General features: G+C 42.5%; 2 protein-coding genes across 3 annotated transcripts in view; one reads left to right on the forward strand and one right to left on the reverse strand.

Annotated features, from left to right (window-relative positions):
• The first annotated feature begins 3,825 nt into the window (after positions 1–3,825).
• Positions 3,826–17,320, forward strand: LOC129822195 (multidrug and toxin extrusion protein 1-like). 2 transcript variants are annotated; one of them, XR_008754462.1, is made up of 19 exons: positions 3,826–4,066; positions 4,433–4,534; positions 5,147–5,215; positions 6,277–6,425; positions 6,678–6,720; positions 7,395–7,439; positions 7,530–7,627; positions 7,754–7,851; positions 8,396–8,509; positions 8,748–8,815; positions 8,920–9,028; positions 9,160–9,235; positions 9,549–9,618; positions 14,455–14,587; positions 14,853–14,947; positions 15,038–15,080; positions 15,226–15,474; positions 16,970–17,132; positions 17,233–17,320. XR_008754462.1 is itself a non-coding variant. In XM_055880262.1 (18 exons), the coding sequence occupies exons 1-17, from the start codon at positions 3,908–3,910 to the stop codon at positions 15,462–15,464; spliced, it is 1,710 nt and encodes a 569-aa protein (XP_055736237.1). In that variant the 5' UTR covers positions 3,826–3,907; the 3' UTR covers positions 15,465–15,474; positions 16,970–17,141. The 2 variants fall into 2 exon arrangements, 1 of the variants encoding a protein (XP_055736237.1); XM_055880262.1 differs by lacking the exon at positions 17,233–17,320 and having other exon boundaries at positions 16,970–17,141.
• LOC129822194 (multidrug and toxin extrusion protein 1-like) overlaps positions 15,997–22,504 on the reverse strand; it is an 18,396-nt gene continuing 11,888 nt past the window's right edge. The window contains exons 7-17 of the mRNA XM_055880261.1: positions 20,924–21,021; positions 20,675–20,772; positions 20,454–20,567; positions 20,268–20,335; positions 19,910–20,018; positions 19,680–19,755; positions 19,510–19,579; positions 17,572–17,704; positions 17,211–17,305; positions 16,944–17,027; positions 15,997–16,840 (exon numbers count right to left, since the gene is read on the reverse strand). Of these exons, the coding sequence (XP_055736236.1) occupies positions 16,538–16,840; positions 16,944–17,027; positions 17,211–17,305; positions 17,572–17,704; positions 19,510–19,579; positions 19,680–19,755; positions 19,910–20,018; positions 20,268–20,335; positions 20,454–20,567; positions 20,675–20,772; positions 20,924–21,021 (1,248 nt within the window). The 3' untranslated portion in view covers positions 15,997–16,537. The remainder of the gene's footprint in view (positions 16,841–16,943; positions 17,028–17,210; positions 17,306–17,571; positions 17,705–19,509; positions 19,580–19,679; positions 19,756–19,909; positions 20,019–20,267; positions 20,336–20,453; positions 20,568–20,674; positions 20,773–20,923; positions 21,022–22,504) is intronic.

Genomic DNA, 22,504 nt, shown 5'->3' on the forward strand with positions numbered 1-22,504 from the left:
CTTGTGTTGTTAGCCATGTGTGTGCTATTGTACACTGAGAGTTTTGAACACTATGAACTTCCAATTTTGTACTATTTTTTTCTACATTGTAGAATAATAGTGAAGACATCAAAACTATGACATAACACATATGGAATCATATAGTAACCAAAAAAGTGTCAAACAAATATACATATATTTTAAATTTCAGATTCTTCAAAGTAGCCACCCGTTGCTTTGATGACAGCTTTGCACATTCTTGGCATTCTCTCAACCAGCTTCACCTGGAATGCTTTTCCAACGGTCTTGAAGGAGTTCCCACATATGCTGAGCACTTGTTGGTTGTTTTTCCTTCACTCTGCAGTCCAACTCATCCCAAAACATCTCAATTGGGTTGAGGTCAGGTGATTGTGGAGGCCAGGTCATCTGATGCAGCACTCCATCACTCTCCTTCTTGGTCAAATAGCCCTTACACAGCCTGGAGGTGTGTTGGGTCATTGTCCTGTTGAAGAAAAAAAATTATAGTCCCACTAAGTGCGAACCAGATGGGATGGCGGATTGCTGCAGAATGTTGTGGTAGCCATGTTGGTTAAGTGTGCCTTGAATTCTAAATAAATCACAGACAGTGTCACCATCAAAGCACCCCCACACCATAACACCTCCTCCTTCATGCTTTACGGTGGGAAATATACATGCGAAGATCATCCATTGACCCATCTCACAAAGACAAGGCGGTTGGAACAAAAAATCTCTAATTTGGACTCATCAGACCAAATGACAAATTTGCACCGGTCTAATGTACATTGCTCGTGTTTCTTGGCACAAGCAAGTCTCTTCTTATTGTTGGTGTCTTTTAGTAGTTGTTTCTTTGCAGCAATCGACCATGAAGGCCTGATTCACACAGTCTCCTCTGAACAGTTGATGTTGAGATGTATCTGTTACTTGAACTCTGTGAAGCATTTTTTTGGGCTGCAATTTCTGAGGTTGGTACCTCTAACTTATCCTCTGCTTCAGAGGTAACTCTGGGTCTTCCATTCCTGTGGTGGTCCTCATGAGAGCCAGTTTCATCATAACACTTGATTGTTTTTGCGACTGCACTTGAAGAAAGTGTTTGAAATTGTCTGTATTAACTGACCTTCATGTCATAAAGTAATGATGGACTGTCGTTTCTCTTTGCTTATTTGAGCTGTTCTTGCCATAAGATGTACTTTGTATTTTACCAAATAGGGCTATCTTCTGTATACCTCCCCTACCTTGTCACAACAAAACTGATTGGCTCAAATGCAACTTTTAGGAAGGCACACCTGTTAATAGAAATGCATTCCAGGTGACTACCTCATGAAGCTGGTTGAGAGAATGCCAAGAGTGTGCAAAGCTGTCATCAAGGCAAAGGGTGGCTATTTGAAGAATCTCAAATATAAAATATATTTGGATTGTTTAACACTTTTTTGGTTACTACATGATTCCATAGGTGTTATTTTATTCTACGATGTAGAAAACAGTAAAAATAAAGAAAAACCCTTGAATGAGTAGGTGTGTCTAAACCTAAAAATTAGAGTAATTAAGGTGACAGACATTGACACATTCAATACTGCCTTGCACGCTTTTGCTTGCATCTAGCTGATCTAGGGTGTAATCATTAGTCCAACAGTTGCAAACGAGAGTTTCTATTGGGCAAATTCATATATGTTCATCCCTGTTTTGTTCCGTTTGCTTCTGTTTAAGAAACTTTTTTCAAAAGAATTAGTGGAATGAATACACCCCTGATCACACGCAAACACAGTTCACTTTCGTAGCAGCCACATAAAAAAAGCATTGTTGTATTCCTTCCCACATCTACACACTCTCCTCTCACCTTTTCCCTTCGTTTGTGGACTTCAGTGCACAACACATCAGCTTTCTGTGACCAGGCAAAAAACCTTTCCAAGCCAAACCATATCATAACCGCTAACCGCTACACACAGCCTACATGGTTGTCACCATAATAACGTCATAGTCAACATAGCTACTACAACTAACATGTTAGCAAACCCGCTACAATCATGCAGTACAGTGTACAGTCAGCAGCAAGCAGTTTAGCAGTTACACCTGCGGGTCCTGGTGACAATAAATTAATAAAACCAAAAGCTTACCTTGACTTGGACGAGTTCCAGTGTTGGATAGCTATAGCCAGCTAGCTAACATAGCATCCCTCTCTGTTTGAGCCGGGGTTTTGAATAGGCTAAACTAGCTAGCTGCATTCACTAGCTAAGTAAGTGAAAGTGAAAAAAGACACAACAAAATATATCAAAATCTCTCCCCCTCTCTCTTTTTCTCTTGCTTCTTCATTTTTGAAGAAATTACTTTGTTCAAAACTATTAAACTATTGTCTTTCTCTCTCTTTTAGTCAACTACTCACCATATGTTAGGCACGGCAGTGCTAGCTAGTTGTAGCTTATGCTTTCAGTACTAGATTAATTCTCTGATCCTTTGATCAGAGAATGTTGCAAGAGCTCTGATAGGTTGGAGGACGTCCTCCGGAAGTTGTCATAATTACTGTGTAAGTCTATGGAAGTGGGTGAGAACCACAAGCCTCCTATGGATGTCATAAGGTGAATGCACCAATTTGTAAGTCGCTCTGGATAAGAGCGTCTGCTAAATGACTTAAATGTAAATGTAATGTAGATTTTGTATTGAAGTCAATGTACCCAGAGGAGGACGGAAGCTAGCTGTCCACCAGCTACACCATGGTGCTACACTACAGAGTGCAGTTGAGGCTCCTGTAGACCTCCATTCCAGTGTTATAATCAATTATTTGGTGATGTGAATATATTTAGTACAGTTTTATCTAAAAAGGATAACTTTTTTCATGTTTCACTATTTTTATTTGGAAGGAAATTCACTGAGGAGGATGGTCCTCCCCTTCCTCCTCTGAGGAGCCTACACTGTGGTACATATAGTGTCAAACAAAATGTAGGCCTACAGTATACACTCTTAGAAAAAAGGGTTCCATAAAGGTTCTGCAGCTGTCCCGTAGGAGAACCCTTTTTGGTTCCAGGTAGAACTCTTTTGGTGTCCATGTATGGTCCTACAAGGAAATGGTCCTACAAGGAAACCAAAAGGTTTCTACCTCGAACCAAAGGGGTTCTTCCTGGAACCAAAAAAGGCTCTTGAAAGGATTCTCCGATGGGGACAGTCGAAGAACCTGTTTTCGTTGTAGACAGCACCTTTTTTTGTATGATAGAAATTGCTCATAGTTTAACTGTGATTTAAACATATTTGAAACTGTCTTAGAGGCCCATTAGGCTGCCAGGTCTTGTGTTACTTTTAGACAAACACTATTATCTACACTACTGTGTTCACTGGGCCATACTCTGAGTCTACAGTAAGGTAGGCAGAGGAAGTGTCATCCCTCTAGTGCCTCATATGTTTGATCTTTCAACTGATGGGACTGTCACCTACCATCGACTTTCTTTCAGAGGCTTTTACAGCTTTAGACCTTTGTGAATGTCATTGTTAAAAGTGCCTAGTTGTGTTTGAAATCGACTACATTGCAGTCGGTGACAAAATACTTACTGATCTACAAATCATCTTAAATGACTACTCATTATTAGTAGACGTGCCAGTCTTCTCAGTCATTGATCAGCTACTGAGAAAAATTGATGCTCTCGAACACGGCCTCAGAGAAAAAATGAAGAGTTCATAAGGAAAGAGCTCCATCATCTGGTGCAGTTGCAGAATTGGCAAAACACTGTGAACTTTGTCCAGCAGTGGATTGGCAGTCATGTTTAACAATGCTAGTTGAGATTGCTTGTGTACAGCTAAATCAGAGATAGGAAGTGACATAGTCTGTCATCAGATCGGAAGTCTCATTCTGGAAGCTGGTAGCTAGAATACCACCTTGTTCTTACTTGACCATACAGACTTTTCTGAATGACAGTCTTTAGAAATGGATACTAATGTAATTGTGGAGAGTAGGACGAATGGGAATGAAAGCTCTTCATATTCATTGACAATATTTGGGAACTGTTTGAGATGTATTCGCAGGTTGATTCCTGTTGACTTCAAAAAAGAAATGATTGAATTATCAACATTGGCTGGGCCTGTGGTAAGAAACATCTTTATTACATTTTTTGTGTCCACAATTAGTTCAAAGTTATATGAAACCGTACATTTCTAGATTCAATTATTATTGTTATTTAGCAGTGTTTCTTATATAATATTGAATTCACTTTAAGGCCACTGGCACACTGGCTAATTATAGGTTACTGGCATCTGGCACACTATAGATGTTTTTTCATTGCTTCATCTATCACCTTGCCTGTTTAACCTGAATTACTTTGAATGACCTCAAACCATACATTTGATGCATGTATAACACTTCAGTGTTAGGCCTATTCACTACACATATTCCTGATAGTATACACAACTACATGAACTGATTTATCAAATGTTGTGGTTGTATCGGCATCAGGTTATGGCTCAGCTCATGGTCTTTTTAGTGAGTTTCGTCAGTACAGTTTTCTGTGGCCATTTGGGGAAGACAAAACTGGCAGGGGTGGCTCTCGCCATAGCTGTAAGTATTGATTGACTTATGAGTTTATTTCGACAATTGTGGGTAATATTATACTGGGTACCAGTATGTTTGTGCTATATGTCACGCCCTGACCATAGATTGCTTTGTATGTTTCTATGTTTTGTTTGGTCAGGGTGTGATGTGGGTGGGCATTTTATGTTGTATGTCTAGGTTGTCTATTTCTCTGTTTGGCCTGGTGTGGTTCCCAATCAGAGGCAGCTGTCTATCGTTGTCTCTGATTGAGAGCTATACTTAGGTAGCCTGTTTTCCCATTGTGTGTTGTGGGTGATTGTTTTCTGTTTAGTGTATGTTCACCTGGCAGAACTGTTTCATTTTCGTTTTTCCTCGTTGTTGTTTTGTGTAGTGTTCAGTTTTAATTAAATATGACAAACACTTACCACGCTGCATTTTGGTCCTCCTCTCCTTCCACCAACGAAAATCGTTACACCATAATGTGACTTCTGCCACTTCGTGTCATGCCAAACATGATGGCACAAACAGACTGGTACCTAGCTGTGGTAGTATTGCATAAATGTTGAAATTACAGCACACTATGAAATTTACAGTTTCAACCAATTTCAAAATTTCTCAATCTCTGTTCTGGTCTTCCAGGTGATTAATGTTACAGGTATCTCCATTGGGTCTGGTTTATCATCAGCGTGTGACACACTCATATCTCAGGTAGGTATGAAACCTAGTCCGTTTCCTCCTCCTAATATCAATCAATCAATCAATCAAGTTTATTTTATATAGCCCTTCGTACATCAGCTAATATCTCGAAGTGCTGTACAGAAACCCAGCCTAAAACCCCAAACAGCTAGTAATGCAGGTATAGAAGCACGGTGGCTAGGAAAAACTCCCTAGAAAGGCCAAAACCTAGGAAGAAACCTAGAGAGGAACCAGGCTATGAGGGGTGGCCAGTCCTCTTCTGGCTGTGCCGGGTGGAGATTATAACAGAACTATGCCAAGATGTTCAAAAATGTGGCATGGTCAAATAATAATCATGAATAATTTTCAGTTGGCTTTTCATAGCCGATCATTAAGAGTTGAAAAACAACAGGTCTGGGACAGGTGGCGGTTCCATAACCGCAGGCAGAACAGCTGAAACCGGAACAGCAGCAAGGCCAGGCGGACTGGGGACAGCAAGGAGCCACCACGCCCGGCAGTCCCGACGTATGGTCCCAGGGCTCAGGTCCTCCGAGAGAAAGAAAGAGAGAAGGATAATACAGACCACTGTCCCCAAAATGTTACCAATAGCATTGTCATCATAGCTCTGGTCCAGGGGGTCATACACAGCTTGCTATTGCTCAGTATCAGTATCAGCATATCAGTATCAGCATCAGTATCAGCATCAGTATCAGCATGTAATCACCACTGGGATTATTCTTATTTGACCCTGTTGGTCATCTATGAACTTTTGAACATCTTGGCCATGTACTGTTATAATCTCCACCCGACACAGCCAGAGGACGACTGGCCACCCCTCAGAGCCTGGTTCCTCTCTAGGTTTCTTCCTACGTTCCTGCCTTTCTAGGGAGTTTTTTCCTAGCCAGCTTTCTTCTACATCTGCATTGCTTTCTGTTTGGGGTTTTAGGCTGGGTTTCTGTACAGCACTTTGTGACATTGACTGATGTAAAAAGAGCTTTATAAATACATTTGATTGATTGATGTAGCACCCTGGACCAGAGCTACAGTATCCTGCCATTCCACTCAAAGATTAACTTGATTATTTCTCCCTGCAGACCTTTGGGAGCCGCAACCTCCTGAAAGTTGGGGTCATACTACAGAGAGCCATCCTCATTCAACTTCTGGCCTGTTTCCCATGCTGGGCTATTCTCATCAACACAGAACCCATCCTCCTGGCAGTCAAACAGAGCCCAGAGGTCGCCAGGTAGGTCAGACTCCTCCAGTCACTGCACACAGTTACCCCAGATCTAATAGATGTCTAAAATGGCACCCTATTCCTTACATAGTGTGGTACTTTTGACCAGGACCCATAGGGAATAGGATGATATTTGGGACGCAGGCTATGTCTCTGAATGTGTCTGTTTTCTGTGATTCACAAGTGACATGTAGAGATTGGTTTGTAGAATGTGATTACTGTTTTGGATCATTCTGATAGCGCTCTCTTATGTCACTTTAGGTTGTCTCAGATGTATGTGAAGATTTTTATGCCAGCACTCCCAGTGAGTACATCTATCTACCCAGACACACGTGAACACAGTCGATTAAGCAGTAGTTTAAAATAAAAATACTTTAAGGTACTACTTAAGTAGTTTTTGGGGTATCTGTACATTACTTTACTATTACTATTTTTGACAACTTTTACTTCCTAAAGAAAATAATGTACTTTTTACTCCATACATTTTCCCTGACACAAAAAAGTACTCGTTACACTTTGAAGGCTTAGCAGGACAGGAAAATGGTCAAATTCACGTACTTATCAAGAGAACATCACTGGTCATCACTACTGCCGCTGATTTGGCAGAATCACGAAACACAAATGCTTCATTTGTAAATTATTTCTAAGTGTTGGAGTGTGCCCCTGGTTATCTGTAAATGACATAAACCAAGAATATTGTGCCTTCTGGTTTGCGTAATATAAGCAATTTCAAAATAATTATTTACTTTTGATACTGAAGTATATTTAAAACCAAATACTTTTAGGCTTTTTCTCAAGTAATATTTTACTGGGTGACTTTCACTTTTACTTGATTTTCTATTAAGGTATCTTTACTTTTCTTTATCTTTACTTTTACTCAAGTATGACAATTGGGTACTTTTTCCACCACTGCAATGAAGATAATAATGAATTTACCATGTCAAAACTGAAACATGTTCATCATACATTTTTTAACAGGCCACTTTTATTTACCAGCTGGAGGCCAGATATCTACAGAATCAGGTTAGAGCTAACCTAGACCTCAGTCAGTCGCCCTGCAAAGAGAATTATCACCTGACCATTTGATCTGAATGAGACTTTATTGTCCTTCAGGGAATCCTATGGCCGCAGGTCATCACAGGTGTGGTGGCCAACCTACTGAATGCCCTCATCAACTACATCTTCCTCTATCTTCTGGACCTGGGTGTAGCGTGAGTGTCATCCCCAAACAGTGATTATTCTCTCATTACCATTGAGGGATATAGGATGGGATGGTAGTTGTTAGCACTGAGGGCTATAGGATGTAATGTATGTTGTGGATTGTTTTCGGGTGACAGTGGGTCTGCGTGGGCCAACACCATCTCTCAGCTCTCTCTGGCTGCTATGCTCTATACCTACATCATATGGAAGGAACTCCACAAAGCCACCTGGGCAGGTGAGACATGATTACACTAAAGTAGGTCTTATACCACCAAATACCACCAAATCCATAAACTCACCCCAATGGTGGAACAAACTCCCTCACGACGCCAGGACAGCGGAGTCAATCACCACCTTCCGGAGACACCTGAAACCCCACCTCTTTAAGGAATACCTAGGATAGGATAAAGCAATCCTTCAGACGACCCCCCCCCCCCCTTAAAAGATTTAGATGCACTATTGTAAAGTGGCTGTTCCACTGGATGTCATAAGGTGAATGCACCAATTTGTAAGTCGCTCTGGATAAGAGCGTCTGCTAAATGACTTAAATGTAAATGTAAACTATCTGCCACTTGAATGGACCCAATACAAAGTGATGCATTTATTAGTATGCATTTATTGCGGGACAGCAGTGCAATGTCAAACCAAGGGTGCTGTTTTTGGCTTCCTAATGTATTAACACAGCATGGTTTTGGTTCACACCCAAACACCTTCTGTGAGAACATGAGCATGAACCTTTCGGTGAGGATCCCAGTGTCTGAGCCTTGTGTTCCTTGTAGGCTGGTCTTGGGAGTGCCTGGAAGACTGGGACACATACGTCCACCTGGCCATTCCTAGCATGATCATGCTGTGTGTGGAGTGGTGGACCTATGAGATTGGAGGTTTTCTAGCAGGTACGGCAACAGATGGAAGCAGGTCTATTTGGTGTCTGGTTATTTTGTTATTTAGCTATCTGGTTGTTTTGCATTGAAGTCTATGAATGTCATGTCTCTCTATTGTTATTTGTTTTATGTGAAATGGTGTTCTAGATTTTACTGTTTGCTTGTGGGTATTTCTACACGTTACACACTGTTTAGCTGTTAGTGTTTCTGCTTTGGTTTGATATCCAGTCTCACTACCTCTCAATGGCAGGTCTGATAAGTGAGGTGGAGCTTGGAGCACAATCAGTCGTCTACGAACTGGCAAACATTTGCTACATGGTAAATATATAGATAAGACTTTAAAAAAAATTTGGGGGCAAATGTTCATCCATACCATATTTTCACACTAGTCACATAGAGCATCTGTGTGTGTGTGTTGTCAGTTCCCTCTAGGGTTCAGTGTGGCAGGCAGTGTGAGGGTGGGCAATGCTCTGGGGGCTGGAGATACAGAGCAGGCCAAGCTGTCTGCCAAGCTGGCCATGTTCTGTGCTGGTACGTGTGTAGACCTCAAATAATATTTAAACGCTTGACAAGAGAAAATAAAGCATTAAAACGATAACTAAATGATACGTTTTACTGAAGAAATGTGTTCAGTCTATGTATGACCTTTTGTCTCTGTCCAGGATCAGTTTCTGTGTGCTTGTCGGTTCTTGTTGGGATACTGAAGGACAAAATCTCCTATGTCTTTACATATGATGAGTGAGTAATGTAGTCTGTGGTAATTTACCACTACAGATTTGCTTCTGTGGCTTTGGGATCTGTTGTTCATCACCATGACTTTGCAGTTTTGTTGTGTTTTAATACAACCCTGGTGTGTTGTAATGTATCTGTGTATGAGCGTGAACGTTGATGACCTTTCTTTATGACATAGCTAAGTCACTCACTGTAATACAGAAGTACACAGTCATGAACTTTGCTTACATATTCCTTCACACTTTAACTAGGGTGAGATGTCTCTGTCATTGATTTACATAACTGAATGTATTTCTTCCCCCTGAATTTCTACCAACAGGCAGATCAGGGAGAGGGTTGCTCAAGTTATGGCTTTCTACGCCCCTTTTCTTCTGTTAGATGCAATATCGGTAAGGAGTCAATGCTGCTACTGTATCACAACTTATAGCTCCCTTTACTCATCACATTACAGATCCACTCTTTATAATATCAAAGGTACTATTATAACAGGAAAGACTTCTTCCACATTTGTTTGTTAAGGCTGTCGCTCTCCTCATCCTCGGATGAGGTGAGGAGAGAAGGATCTTCAGACCAAAATGCAGTTTGCGGGAAATAAGCCATCTTTTTATTTATAAATACGACGGCCACACGAAACAAAACAAAACACTTTCAAACTTACAAAATAAGAAAACGACGTAGAACGAAACCTGAACATAAACTCACATCACTAAACGTAAACTCACGGACAGGAACGTTACATCAAAACACACGAACAGCCAAACAGTCCCGTATGTGAATAACATCGACAACACGAGAGACATCACAGGAGACAATCACCCACAAACAAACAGTGAGAACGCCCTACCTAAATATGACTCTTAATTAGAGGAAAACGCAAACCACCTGCCTCTAATCAAGAGCCATACCAGGTAACCCAAAACCAACATAGAAACAGATAACATAGACTGCCCACCCAAAACACATGCCCTGACCATAAACACATAAAAAACAACATAAAACAGGTCAGGACTGTTACATTGTTACATTACAGCCTTATTCTAAAATGTATTACACACTTTTTCCCCTCATCAATCTATACACAATACCCCATAATGACAGAGCAAAACCAGGTTTACATTTTTTCTCACAAATGTATAAAAAAAATATATATATATACACTGCTCAAAAAAATAAAGGGAACACTTAAACAACACAATGTAACTCCAAGTCAATCACACTTCTGTGAAATCAAACTGTCCACTTAGGAAGCAACACTGATTGACAATAAATTTCACATGCTGTTGTGCAAATGGAATAGACAAAAGATGGAAATTATAGGCAATTAGCAAGACACCCCCCAAAACAGGAGTGATTCTGCAGGTGGTGACCACAGACCACTTCTCAGTTCCTATGCTTCCTGGCTGATGTTTTGGTCACTTTTGAATGCTGGCGGTGCTCTCACTCTAGTGGTAGCATGAGACGGAGTCTACAACCCACACAAGTGGCTCAGGTAGTGCAGTTCATCCAGGATGGCACATCAATGCGAACTGTGGCAAAAAGGTTTGCTGTGTCTGTCAGCGTAGTGTCCAGAGCATGCAAGCGCTACCAGGAGACAGGCCAGTACATCAGGAGACGTGGAGGAGGCCGTAGGAGGGCAACAACCCAGCAGCAGGACCGCTACCTCCGCCTTTGTGCAAGGAGGTGCACTGCCAGAGCCCTGCAAAATGACCTCCAGCAGGCCACAAATGTGCATGTGTCAGCATATGGTCTCACAAGGGGTCTGAGGATCTCATCTCGGTACCTAATGGCAGTCAGGCTACCTCTGGCGAGCACATGGAGGGCTGTGCTGCCCCACAAAGAAATGCCACCCCACACCATGACTGACCCATCGCCAAACCGGTCATGCTGGAGGATGTTGCAGGCAGCAGAACGTCCTCCACGGCGTCTCCAGACTCTGTCACGTCTGTCACATGTGCTCATGTGCTCAGTGTGAACCTGCGTTCATCTGTGAAGAGCACAGGGCGCCAGTGGCGAATTTGCCAATCTTGGTGTTCTCTGGCAAATGCCAAACGTCCTGCACGGTGTTGGGCTGTAAGCACGACCCCCACCTGTGGACGTCGGGCCCTCATACCACCCTCATGGAGTCTGTTTCTGACCGTTTGAGCAGACACATGCACATTTGTGGCCTGCTGGAGGTCATTTTGCAGGGCCCTGGCAGTGCACCTCCTTGCACTAAGGCGGAGGTAGCAGTCCTGCTGCTGGGTTGTTGCCCTCCTACGGCCTCCTACACGTCTCCTGATGTACTGGCCTGTCTCCTGGTAGCGCCTGCATGCTCTGGACACTACGCTGACAGACACAGCAAACCTTTTTGCCACAGTTCGCATTGATGTGCCATCCTGGATGAACTGCACTACCTGAGCCACTTGTGTGGGTTGTAGACTCCGTCTCATGCTACCACTAGAGTGAAAGCACCGCCAGCATTCAAAAGTGACCAAAACATCAGCCAGGAAGCATAGGAACTGAGAAGTGGTCTGTGGTCACCACCTGCAGAATCACTCCTGTTTTGGGGGGTGTCTTGCTAATTGCCTATAATTTCCATCTTTTGTCTATTCCATTTGCACAACAGCATGTGAAATTTATTGTCAATCAGTGTTGCTTCCTAAGTGGACAGTTTGATTTCACAGAAGTGTGTTTGACTTGGAGTTACATTGTGTTGTTTAAGTGTTCCCTTTATTTTTTTGAGCAGTGTATATATATGACATTTACATAAATGTTCAGACCCTTTACTCAGTACTTTGTCGAAGCACCTTTTGGCAGCGATTACAGGCTTGAGTCTTCTTGGGTATGATGCTACAAGCTTGGCACAACTGTATTTGGGGAGTTTCTCCCATTCTTCTCTGCAGAGCCTCTCAAGCTCTGTCAGGTTGGATGGGGAGCGTCGCTGCACAGCTATTTTCAGGTCTCAATAGATGTTTGATTGGGTTCAAGTCTGGGCTCTGGCTGGTCCACTCAAGGACATTCAGAGACTTGTCCCGAAGCCACTCCTGCATTGTCTTGGCTGTGTGCTTATGGTCATTGTCCTGTTGAAGGTGAACCTTCACCCCAGTTTGAGGTCCTGAACGCTGTGGAGGTTTTCATTAAGGATCTCTCTGTAATTTGCTCTGTTCATCTTTCCTTCAATCCTGACTAGTCTCCCAGTCCCTGCCGCTGAAAACCATCCCCACAGCATGATTCTGCCACCACCATGCTTCACCATAGAGATGGTGCCAGGTTTTATCCAGACGTGATGCTTGGCATTCAGGCCAAAGTGTTCAATCTTGGTTTCATCAGACCAGAGAATCTTGTTTCTCATGGTCAGAGCCCTTTGGGTGCCTTTTGGCAAACTCCAAGTGGGCTGTTATGTGCCTTTTACTGAGGAGTTGCTTCCGCCTGGCCACTCTACCATAAAGGCCTGATTGGTGGAGTGATGCAGAGATGGTTGTCCTTCTTGAAAGTTCTCCCATCTCCACAGAGGAACTCTGGAGTGCTGTCAGAGTGACCATTGGGTAAACTCCCTCTTTACCTCTGTAGTCTGGTCTCCTTCACCACCAGCAGTTACCATACCCGGTCGGCTAGATGGTTGCTACTTAAAGTCCCCAGGACTTTCACAGTATTAGGCAAGACTGCCTTCTCTTCTTGTGCACCAGACAAATGTTGTATTTTTTTAAATTTCACCTTTATTTAAACAGTAGGCTAGTTGAGAATAAGTTCTCTGTCACGTTCCTGACCTTATTTCCTTTATTTTGTCTTTGTTTAGTATGGTCAGGGCGTGAGTTGGGGTGGGCATTCTATGTTATGTGTTTCTATGTTGGGTTCAATGTATTAGTCTGATATGGTTCTCAATTAGGGGAAGGTGTTTTACGTTTCCTCTGATTGAGAACCATATTAAGGTAGGCTGTTCTCACTGTTTGTTTGTGGGTGATTGTTCCCGTGTCAGTGTTTGTGCCACACGGGACTGTTTTCGTTTGTTTCGTTTGTTTCATTCGTGTGTTCCTTCCTGTTCGTGCGTTCATGTTATATGTTCACAAGTTCAGGTCTGTTCACGTCGTTTATTGTTTTGTAGTTTGTTTAAGAGTTTTTCCGTCTTCGTTATTATTAATAAACAAATATGTATTCAACCCATGCTGCGTTTTGGTTCGATCCATGCTCCTCTTCAGACGAGGAGGAAAACGACCGTTACATTCTCATTTACAACTGCGACCAGGCCAAGATAAAGCAAAGCAGTGCGACACAAACAACAACACAGAGTTACACATGGAATAAACAAACATACAGTTAAAAACACAATAGAGAAAGTCTATATACATGGAATAATCTACAATCCATGCTTCATCTAGATATGTTAGTTAGTGCCACTGAATGAATTTAACATATTGATGGGAGACTCTTAGAGAGGAGTGTAAATGCTTTTTTTTAGGTTGGATCATGTTGCTGTATTGTATTCTTCTATGTTTTAATTATGTAATGTATTGATTGTTCCTGCCTTCTTGGCCAGGTCTCCTTTGAAAAAGAGACTCTGGGTCTCAATGGGCTTTTCGTGGTGAAATAAAGGTTACATATAAAAAATTGGTCACCTCCCTGACCAAGGACCTTCTCCCCCGATTGTTCAGTTTGGCCGGACGGCCAGCTCTAGGAAGAGTCTTGGTGGTTCTTCTCACATTTAAGAATGATGGAGGCCACTATGTTCTTGGGGAACTTCAATGCTGCAGAAATGTTTTGGTACCCTTACCCAGATCTGTGCCTCGACACAATCCTGTCTCAGAGCTCTAAGGACAATTCATTTGACATCATGGCTTGGTTTTTGCTTTGACATGCACTGTCAACTGTGGGACCTTTACATAGACAGGTGTGTGCCTTTTCGAATCAGGCCCATTCAATTGAATTTGACAGGTGGACTCCAAGTTATAGAAACATCTCAAGGATGATCAATGGGAACAGGATGCACCTGAGCTCAATTTCGAGTCTCATAGCAAAGGGTCTGAATAATTATGTAAATAAGGTATTTCTGTTTTTTATTTGTAATACATTTGCAAAAATGTAAAAATCTGTTTTTCGCTTTGTGATTATGGGGTATTGTATGTAGATTGAGGATTTTTTAAAATTTGATACATTTTAAAATAAGGCTGTAACATCAAGGGGTCTGAATACTTTCCGAAGAAACTGTATGTACAACAGTAACGGTGTCTCTGTTTCTCCTGGTTCCCCAGGCTGCCTCAGGTAGTATTATAAGGGGTGCAGGTAAGCAGAAGGTTGGGGCGATATGCAACATCCTGGGTTACTATGGGGTTGGCTTTCCTATTGGCGTGTCCCTGATGTTTGCTGCCAAACTAGGAATCATGGGTAAGAACATCTATAAATGTGTTTCGCATTTTGTCCTTTGAATTTATGGAGTAATATTTCATTCCTTTTTCAGTCTTTTGATTGCTCCCGTATTGCACCTGTGCGCCTGACATTTTCGTAATTTAACAGCATTACATTGTTGGTTTGTGTGGCAAGGTGACAAGTTGGCTTAAGCAAAGACAAACTGGCGCCAATCTCCCTACTGCTTCCTTCAGTTGTCTTCACTGCTTTGACTGTTACCGTTATGTTTGGTCTCCACCCCCAGGCCTGTGGACCGGTCTGTTTACCTGTGTGTTCCTACAGTCCTCCTTCCTCATCGTCTACCTATCCAGAATGAACTGGAAGAAAGCCACTGTAGAGGTGAGGGAACAAAGGCATAACACTCAAGTATTTATTTAATTTAATGTAAATGCCTTGAAGAGGATCTTAATGGTGTTGGGTTGTTTGCAGGCCCAGATCAGAGCTGAGGTACAGGGGAACTCTACATACATGGGTAAAAAAGTCTCAATTTAATCATTGACCCTTCACTTTACTCATTCATCATCATAACTCTTAACATGGCTTTACAAGTGTATAATTGTATTCTTGTTTATGAAAGAATCAATGCTCTGTCTAATAGGTGTGTTTCTGTGTGACAGACATGGCCCCAGAGGCCCAATCAAATGATATAGCTCCCTGTGAGGGCCACACAGACAGAAATGCCCTGGCTGAGGATGGGGCTGACGGTGAGGTTGGGGACAGGGTGGCCCTCAGCAAGGTGGAGGCCCCTCTGGCACACAGGGCCCTGGTTATGCGGAGGGGCCTGGCTCTGTGTGTCATGTTCTTCATCCTGGCCCTGGGAATCATCATCAACCTACTGCTCACCAACCTCACTTGATGAACACAGAGTGAGTTCCAGAGAGGATGGGTTGCAGAGATAGCTCCACTCAACCAGAGTGGTCAGAGGACCACCTAAGCAACGATACAGAGAAGATAGGACTGGAGAGGGGCTGGCCAAACTATGGTGCCAAATTGTTCCAGTACTGTTGGTCTGTGAGGAGCCTAGGGATTATTTATTCTGGGTCTTTTCATTTCTCATCTGAATGAAATTGTATCACATTGTCTGAGCTGATTACACAAACCAATCAAACCTAATGTTTTCTCATCAGAATAATATAGTGCAAACCAAAAAGTAAAGACAGACTCACACCGTACGATCCAAAATGTTTGTATTCTATAAATTAATTCCAAAAACAGTGGTGTCATACCCATAGGGGGCCCAAAGGCACATACCCCCTCATAATAAAAAAAATTAAATTAACTACTTAACTTTTTTAAGCCACTGTTTTATCCTAATTATTTATAACATGATCTGTCAGCGGTATTTTGCGGTGGGGGCACACCGACTGAACCAATACCCCCAGCCCCACCCCCCCCATTCTTCCTCGTAAGTGTTTCCTTCCAAGGTGCACAGAGGAAAGATATGCTTAGGCAGGAAGCTAGATACTCTAGTGCGTGCAATATCATCAGTGGAGGATGAGAGAGAGAGTGAAGAGTGACACACACAGCATTTGATTTGATTCTAGCTGCCAGTGATGGGCAGAAGGGTATGTTTGTAAATTAATTTGATCAAGCTGTGTAGCCTATTGATTCCTTCTTGAAGTTGTCTTTAGCTAGCCAGCTAGATAGGTTCCCAATCTCCCAACCTCATAACTAAACTCTAAGAAAAATGGGTTCCAAAAGGGTTCTGTGGCTGTTCGCCTAGGATAACCCTTTTTGCCATTTTTGGTTCCAGGTAGAACCCTGGGTTATCTATGTTTTTGTTTACATAGAATTAGGCATGACTATGGCTCTAGATTGAAGAAAAAGGCTGTTTCAGGTGTAATAACAGATTCACTGACACAGCATGTCTATAACAGCACCTCTATTGTCTTGCTACAGGGTCTGTTCTGGGTCCCCCAGGTATTACTCCTAGATGAGAACTGTTAACAGGGTGAGTTCAGGGGGGGAGGTAGTGGTAAAGGTAGTGTTGCTCCAGTCTACACTCAGATTGCTCCATGAGCTGATTGGTAGAGGCAGGAGAAGATGTACACTGGTCCCCACAACCAGGATGACAATGGCAGCCAGTACAGTGAGACCTCTCCTCAGGACCAGCTGGGTGGTGGAGAGCAGTCCACTGGGGCTCCCATCCTCCCTCTTCATCTCTGGGGTCCCATTGCTTCCCCTGAGGTCTTCCTGGCCCTCAGTACTCACTGAAATGTATCCATTCACTGTCTGGGTGTGGAAGCAGGCACAATCTGGGTTAGAACAATGTTATTCGCGAGAGTATAGTATAAATAATATAGAACATAGGACTGAGCAACATGTTTCTACTCACCCTTCCACTGTTCTCTGTGTGGTCAGGTGCAACTATATTCCTCATTGACACCATATGTCCAGCCTTTCCAGCTCGTTTCACAGCCTGTCACAAACATATCAACTCAATGATGCTCTCAACTGACAGCAAACCATTTCCTTCACCTGCCACAAGCCACTACTATGCTTCACAGAAACCATAAAGATAGAGGTATGGGCTGTCAGTCTCTCAATCACCTAAGCCATTGTATGTTCCAGATAGGGAAGTGAAAAGCCACTGGTGACGTACCTTCTCTGTCATTCTCTTCCAGTTGAGCCTGAAGATGACAGTGATGAAGAAGGTGGACTGTAGAATTACACAGATGAACAGGCCTAACCAGAACCCTGTGTAGAGGGGAGGAGAGGAGGTTATACCGGCTTTGACCAAAGACACAGAACATTGTGTCATCTTCAATAAAGAATACTCCCGCAATTCATGATTCTTGAATTGGGAATACTAGTGAAAGCAAAACATTTTCCTGAATTTGATCATTACCATACTTCTGTTGCAAGTATCTGGCATGGCAGTAAGCATGAGCAAAGACTCTGGTCTTGAAAAGAAAGTCTAAAATTGTGTTTGGTTTTCATAGAATTCAGAAATGAGTAAATACCTAGGACCCTGAGGCCAGCTGTGAACATCAAAGAGATGCCCAGTGGAAGGCCCACACAGTAGTAGGTGATAAGATTAGCCATCGCTGCTATCTTCTGTTTGCCCGTGCCCAGAATGATGCCCATGCACACACACTGGGACAGACAGACAAATCTAAGATTAGTGGGTGTTTACAGAGAGAGAGACAAACACTGTTAGCTGGCGTTCCAACATACAGTACCAGTCAAAGATTGGACACAGCTACTCATCAAGGGTTTTTCTTTATTTTTGTACTATTTTCTACATTGTAGAATAATAGTGAAGACATTAAAACTATGAAATAACACATATGGAATCATGTAGTAACCAAAATAGTGTTAAACAAATCAAAATATATTTTATATTTGAGATTCAGCAATTCGACCATGAAGGTCTGATTCAAGCAGTCTCCTCTGAACAGTTGATGCTGAGATGTGTCTGTTACTTGAACTCTGTGAAGCATTTATTTGGGTTGCAATCTGAGGTGCAGTTAATTGCCGATTACTGAGGCTGGTAACTCTAATGAACTTATCCTCTGCAGCAGAGGTAACTCTGGGTCTTCCTTTCCTGTGGCGGTCCTCCTGAGAGCCAAATTGTCGAAGACCCCAGCCACCCCAGTCATAGGCTGTTCTCTCTACTACCGCATGGCAAGCGGTAGTAGAGAAGTCTAGGACAAAAAGGCTTCTCAACAGTTTTTACCCCCAAGCCATAAGACTCCTGAACAGGTAATCAAATGGCTACCCGGACTATTTGCATTGTGTGCCCCCCCCCCCCCCCCCCCAAACCCTCTTTTTACGCTGCTGCTACTCTCTGTTTATCATATGCATAGTCACTTTAACTATACATTCATGTACATACTACCTCAATTAGGCCGACCAACCAGTGCTCCCACACATTGGCTTACCGGGCTATCTGCATTGTGTACCGCCACCCACCACCCGCCAAGCCCTCTTTTACGCTACTGCTACTCTCTGTTCATCATATATGTATAGTCACTTTAACCATATCTACATGTACATACTACCTCAATCAGCCTGACTAAACGGTGTCTGTATGTAGCCTCGCTACTTTTATAGCCTCACTACTGTATATAGCCTGTCTTTTACTGTTTTATTTCTTTACTTACCTATTGTTCACCGAACACCTTTTTTGCACTATTGGTTAGAGCCTGTAAGTAAGCATTTCACTGTAAGGTCTACACCTGTTGTATTCGGCGCACATGACAAATAAACTTTGATTTGATCATATCATAGCGCTTGATGGTTTTTGCGACTGCTCTTGAAGAAACTTTCAAAGTTCTTGAAATGTTCCCGGATTAACTGACCTTCACATCTTAAAGTAATGATGGACTGTCGTTTCTCTTTGCTTATTTGAGCTGGTCTTGCCACAACATGGACTTGGTCTTTTACCAAATAGGGCTATCTTCTGTATACCACTCCTACCTTGTCACAACACAACTGATTGGCTCAAACGCATTAAGAAGGAAAGAAATTCCACAAATGAACTTCTAACAAGGCACACCTGTTAATTGAAATGCATTCCAGGTGACTGCCTCATGAAGCTCCTTCAAGACTGTTGGAAAAGCATTTCAGGTGAAGCTGGTTGAGAGAATGCCAAGAGTGTGCAAAGCTGTCTTCAAGGCAAAGGGTGGTTACTTTGAAGAATCTCAAATATAAAATATATTTTGATTTGATTAACACTTTTTTGGTTACTACATGATTCCATATGTGTTATTTAATTGTTTTGATGTCTTCACTATTATTCTACAATGTAGAAAATAGTACAAAAATAAAGGAAAACCCTGGAATGAGTCCAAACTTTTGACTGGTACTGTATATTAATGATTTCTAATTATAGCAGTACTATTGTATAAAATGTTATACATTTTTTCAATGGTTACAAACCAATTGAGTGCACTTACCACTAGCCCATCAAAGAACTGAAGGACACAGTACACGTTAAGAAGTTGAGAGACCAGATCTATGATCTGACTGAAAAGGAATTAAATAATCGTTATTGAGATGGTCAGGTTACAATTTGGGACGGTCTTGGTTTGAATCATTATGTTGACTATATGTACACCCTACTTACTCATCAGAAGTAAACATGAAGGCGATCACTGTTTTAGTAGAGATCAGCACAATTCCCTGAATTACTGCCATTGAACCTAGGACGTGGAATGGAGGAAAAAGACATGCACTACTGCAAAAACAACGACTAGTTTGTCAAAGTAATTATTATAATTTTAGTTCACCATAGTTCACCGTAGTTGTGATGGTTGAAGTAAGGGCCATATGAGCTAGAGTAAGTGTGTGACTAACCTGAGAGGGCGAGGGACACCTTGCTGGTGAGAATGGCCCCAGCTGTGTCTCCGGCCCCAAGAGCATTCCCCACACGAACACATGCTGCAGCCTGGATCCCCATGGGGAACTTTACCCGCACAACACAACACGTTATCTAGACGCCTCTTAAACAGCTTGCTGTCTTAGTCTAACCATGCCTCAAACAAAGTTCATGTCTGCTTTTAACTCAGATTTTATGTTGATCTGTAGCCTACATGTACAGTACATTTTGGGTTATTCTTCAGCATATTTGGACTGGATAGGCAGTGCATTGGGCTTCATTTGGTTTCCATGATAGGTGTTAAAGTGGGTGTTTAAAGAGTTCTGTATACATTACCATGTAGTTGATGAAAGCCAGCATCATGACCACATGTTGAGCAGCCAGGTCCACTTCACTCAGCATGCCTGAGAAAGAGAGGGGGAAGAATGCAGAGGTGGATGTTACATAGATATGGGTGTTTTGGCCTTTTGAATGTGACTGTTCATTGGTTCATTGGTGATAACCTTAAGAGTTGAAATGTACCTGCAAGGAATCCCCCAAGTTCATAGATCCACCATTCGAAACATAGCATCAGTGTACTGGGGATGGCTAGTTTCATATAAGAGCCCCACTCCTGCAGCGCTTCTGTGGTCCAACCTGTAGGGGGAGACAATGGCCTGTTTATTCCCAACACAAACCGGTCTATTTCAATAGGTCACATTCATTAGGCAATCACGCAATCAGAGAGATGGACTTTCTCTTACCTCCCCATGTTTTCACATGTAGCTTCTTCCAACAAATGTAAGCAAACAAGAAGGAACATATGTAGAGCTGGGAGAGTGTATTAGCTGCTGCCGACCCTCTAGAAAACAAACACAAAAACAAAAACACACACTCCATGAAATGATAATGAGCATTGCATATTTACTGGTACATACTTGATACTCTGACTATGTTAGTGACTGTTAAGAATATGGCACTGTTATCAATGTTTCTGGTGTGAGCACACCTACACAACTCCCAGGTCCATCCAGTAGAGCAGGATATAGTTTGTCACCACGTTGGCGATGTTGGCCGCTGCTGCTGTGTACATCTGAGGCAGTATTATCCCCTGAGCACAGAAACACACTAGTTGATATGATCATCAGATTCACACCTAACCTGGGTTCCTGTACTCCAAGATGACAGTTTTACTCTGAAACAGTCAGAGGTCACCAAGTGCAACATAGCTTCAGTGTGTAAATCAGCAAGAAAGATGTGTCGGCATCGAGAAATTGTCTCTGGCCCCCTCCCAGTTAGGGGGAGTGATGAGCTCTACAGCAGAGTCTTACAACTCAATCGCTAGTTGAAAACTGTTTTCTGGCCTTCCCAAGAGATAGAATTTGTAGATAATTGGCCCTCTTTCTGGGACTCACCCACAAACAGGACCATGCCTGGCCTGCTGAGGAGTGACGGACTCCATCCTAGCTGGAGGGGTGCTCTCATCTTATCTATGAACATAGACAGGGCTATAACTCCTCTAGCTCCACTCACTTCTAGATTAGACTACTGCAGTGCTCTACTTTCCGGCTACCCAGATAAAGCACTAAATTAACTTCAGCTAGTGCTAAACACGGCTGCTAGAATTTTGACTAGAACCCCAAAATTGTATCATATTACTCCAGTAATAGCCTCTCTACACTGGCTTCCTGTTATGGCTAGGGCTGATTTCAAGGTTTTACTGCTAACCTACAAAGCATTACATGGGCTTGCTCCTACCTACCTTTCTGATTTGGTACTGCCATACATACCTACACGTACGGTACGGTCACAATACGCAGGCCTCCTTATTGTCCCTAGAATTTCTAAGCAAACAGCTGGAGGCAGGGCTTTCTCCTATATAGCTCAATTTTTATGGAATGGTCTGCCTATCCATGTGAGAGACGCAGACTCAGTCTCGACCTTTACGTCTATATTGAAGACTCATCTCTTCAGTAGGTCCTATGATTGAGTGTAATCTGGCCCAAGGGTGTGAAGGTGAACGGGGCCACAGTGTCTCCCGACCCCTCTTGTCTCAGCCTCCAGTATTTATGCTGCAATAGTTTATGTGTTGGGGGGCTAGGATCAGTCTGTTATATCTGGAGTATTTCTCCTGTCTTATCCGGTGTCCTGTGTTAATTTAAGTTCTCTCTCTCTCTCTCTCTCTGTCACGATCTTCACAGGGAGATAGATTGGATCAAGGCGCAGCGTGTGCAAAGTACATCTTCTTTTATTCAGAAGAGGGAAAAAAACACAAAACGAACACTATACAACTAAACAAACAAAATAACAAACAGACGACCGTGAAGCTATAAATACAAAATGGTGCTGACACTGACCATTACACACTGACATAGACAATTACCCACAAACAGCTAAAGCCTATGGCTACCTTAAATATGGCTCCCAATCAGAGACAACAGAAACCAGCTGTCTCTAATTGGGAACCCATTCAGGCAACCATAGACTTTCCTAGACAACTACACACAACATTAAACCATCTATACACCTTAACCCTCTAAACCATACAACCCCCTAGACAATACAAAAAACACAAAGATAACCAAGGCCAGGGT

The sequence above is a fragment of the Salvelinus fontinalis genome, chromosome 24 (genome assembly GCF_029448725.1).
Source record: "Salvelinus fontinalis isolate EN_2023a chromosome 24, ASM2944872v1, whole genome shotgun sequence".
NCBI lineage: Eukaryota > Metazoa > Chordata > Actinopteri > Salmoniformes > Salmonidae > Salvelinus > Salvelinus fontinalis.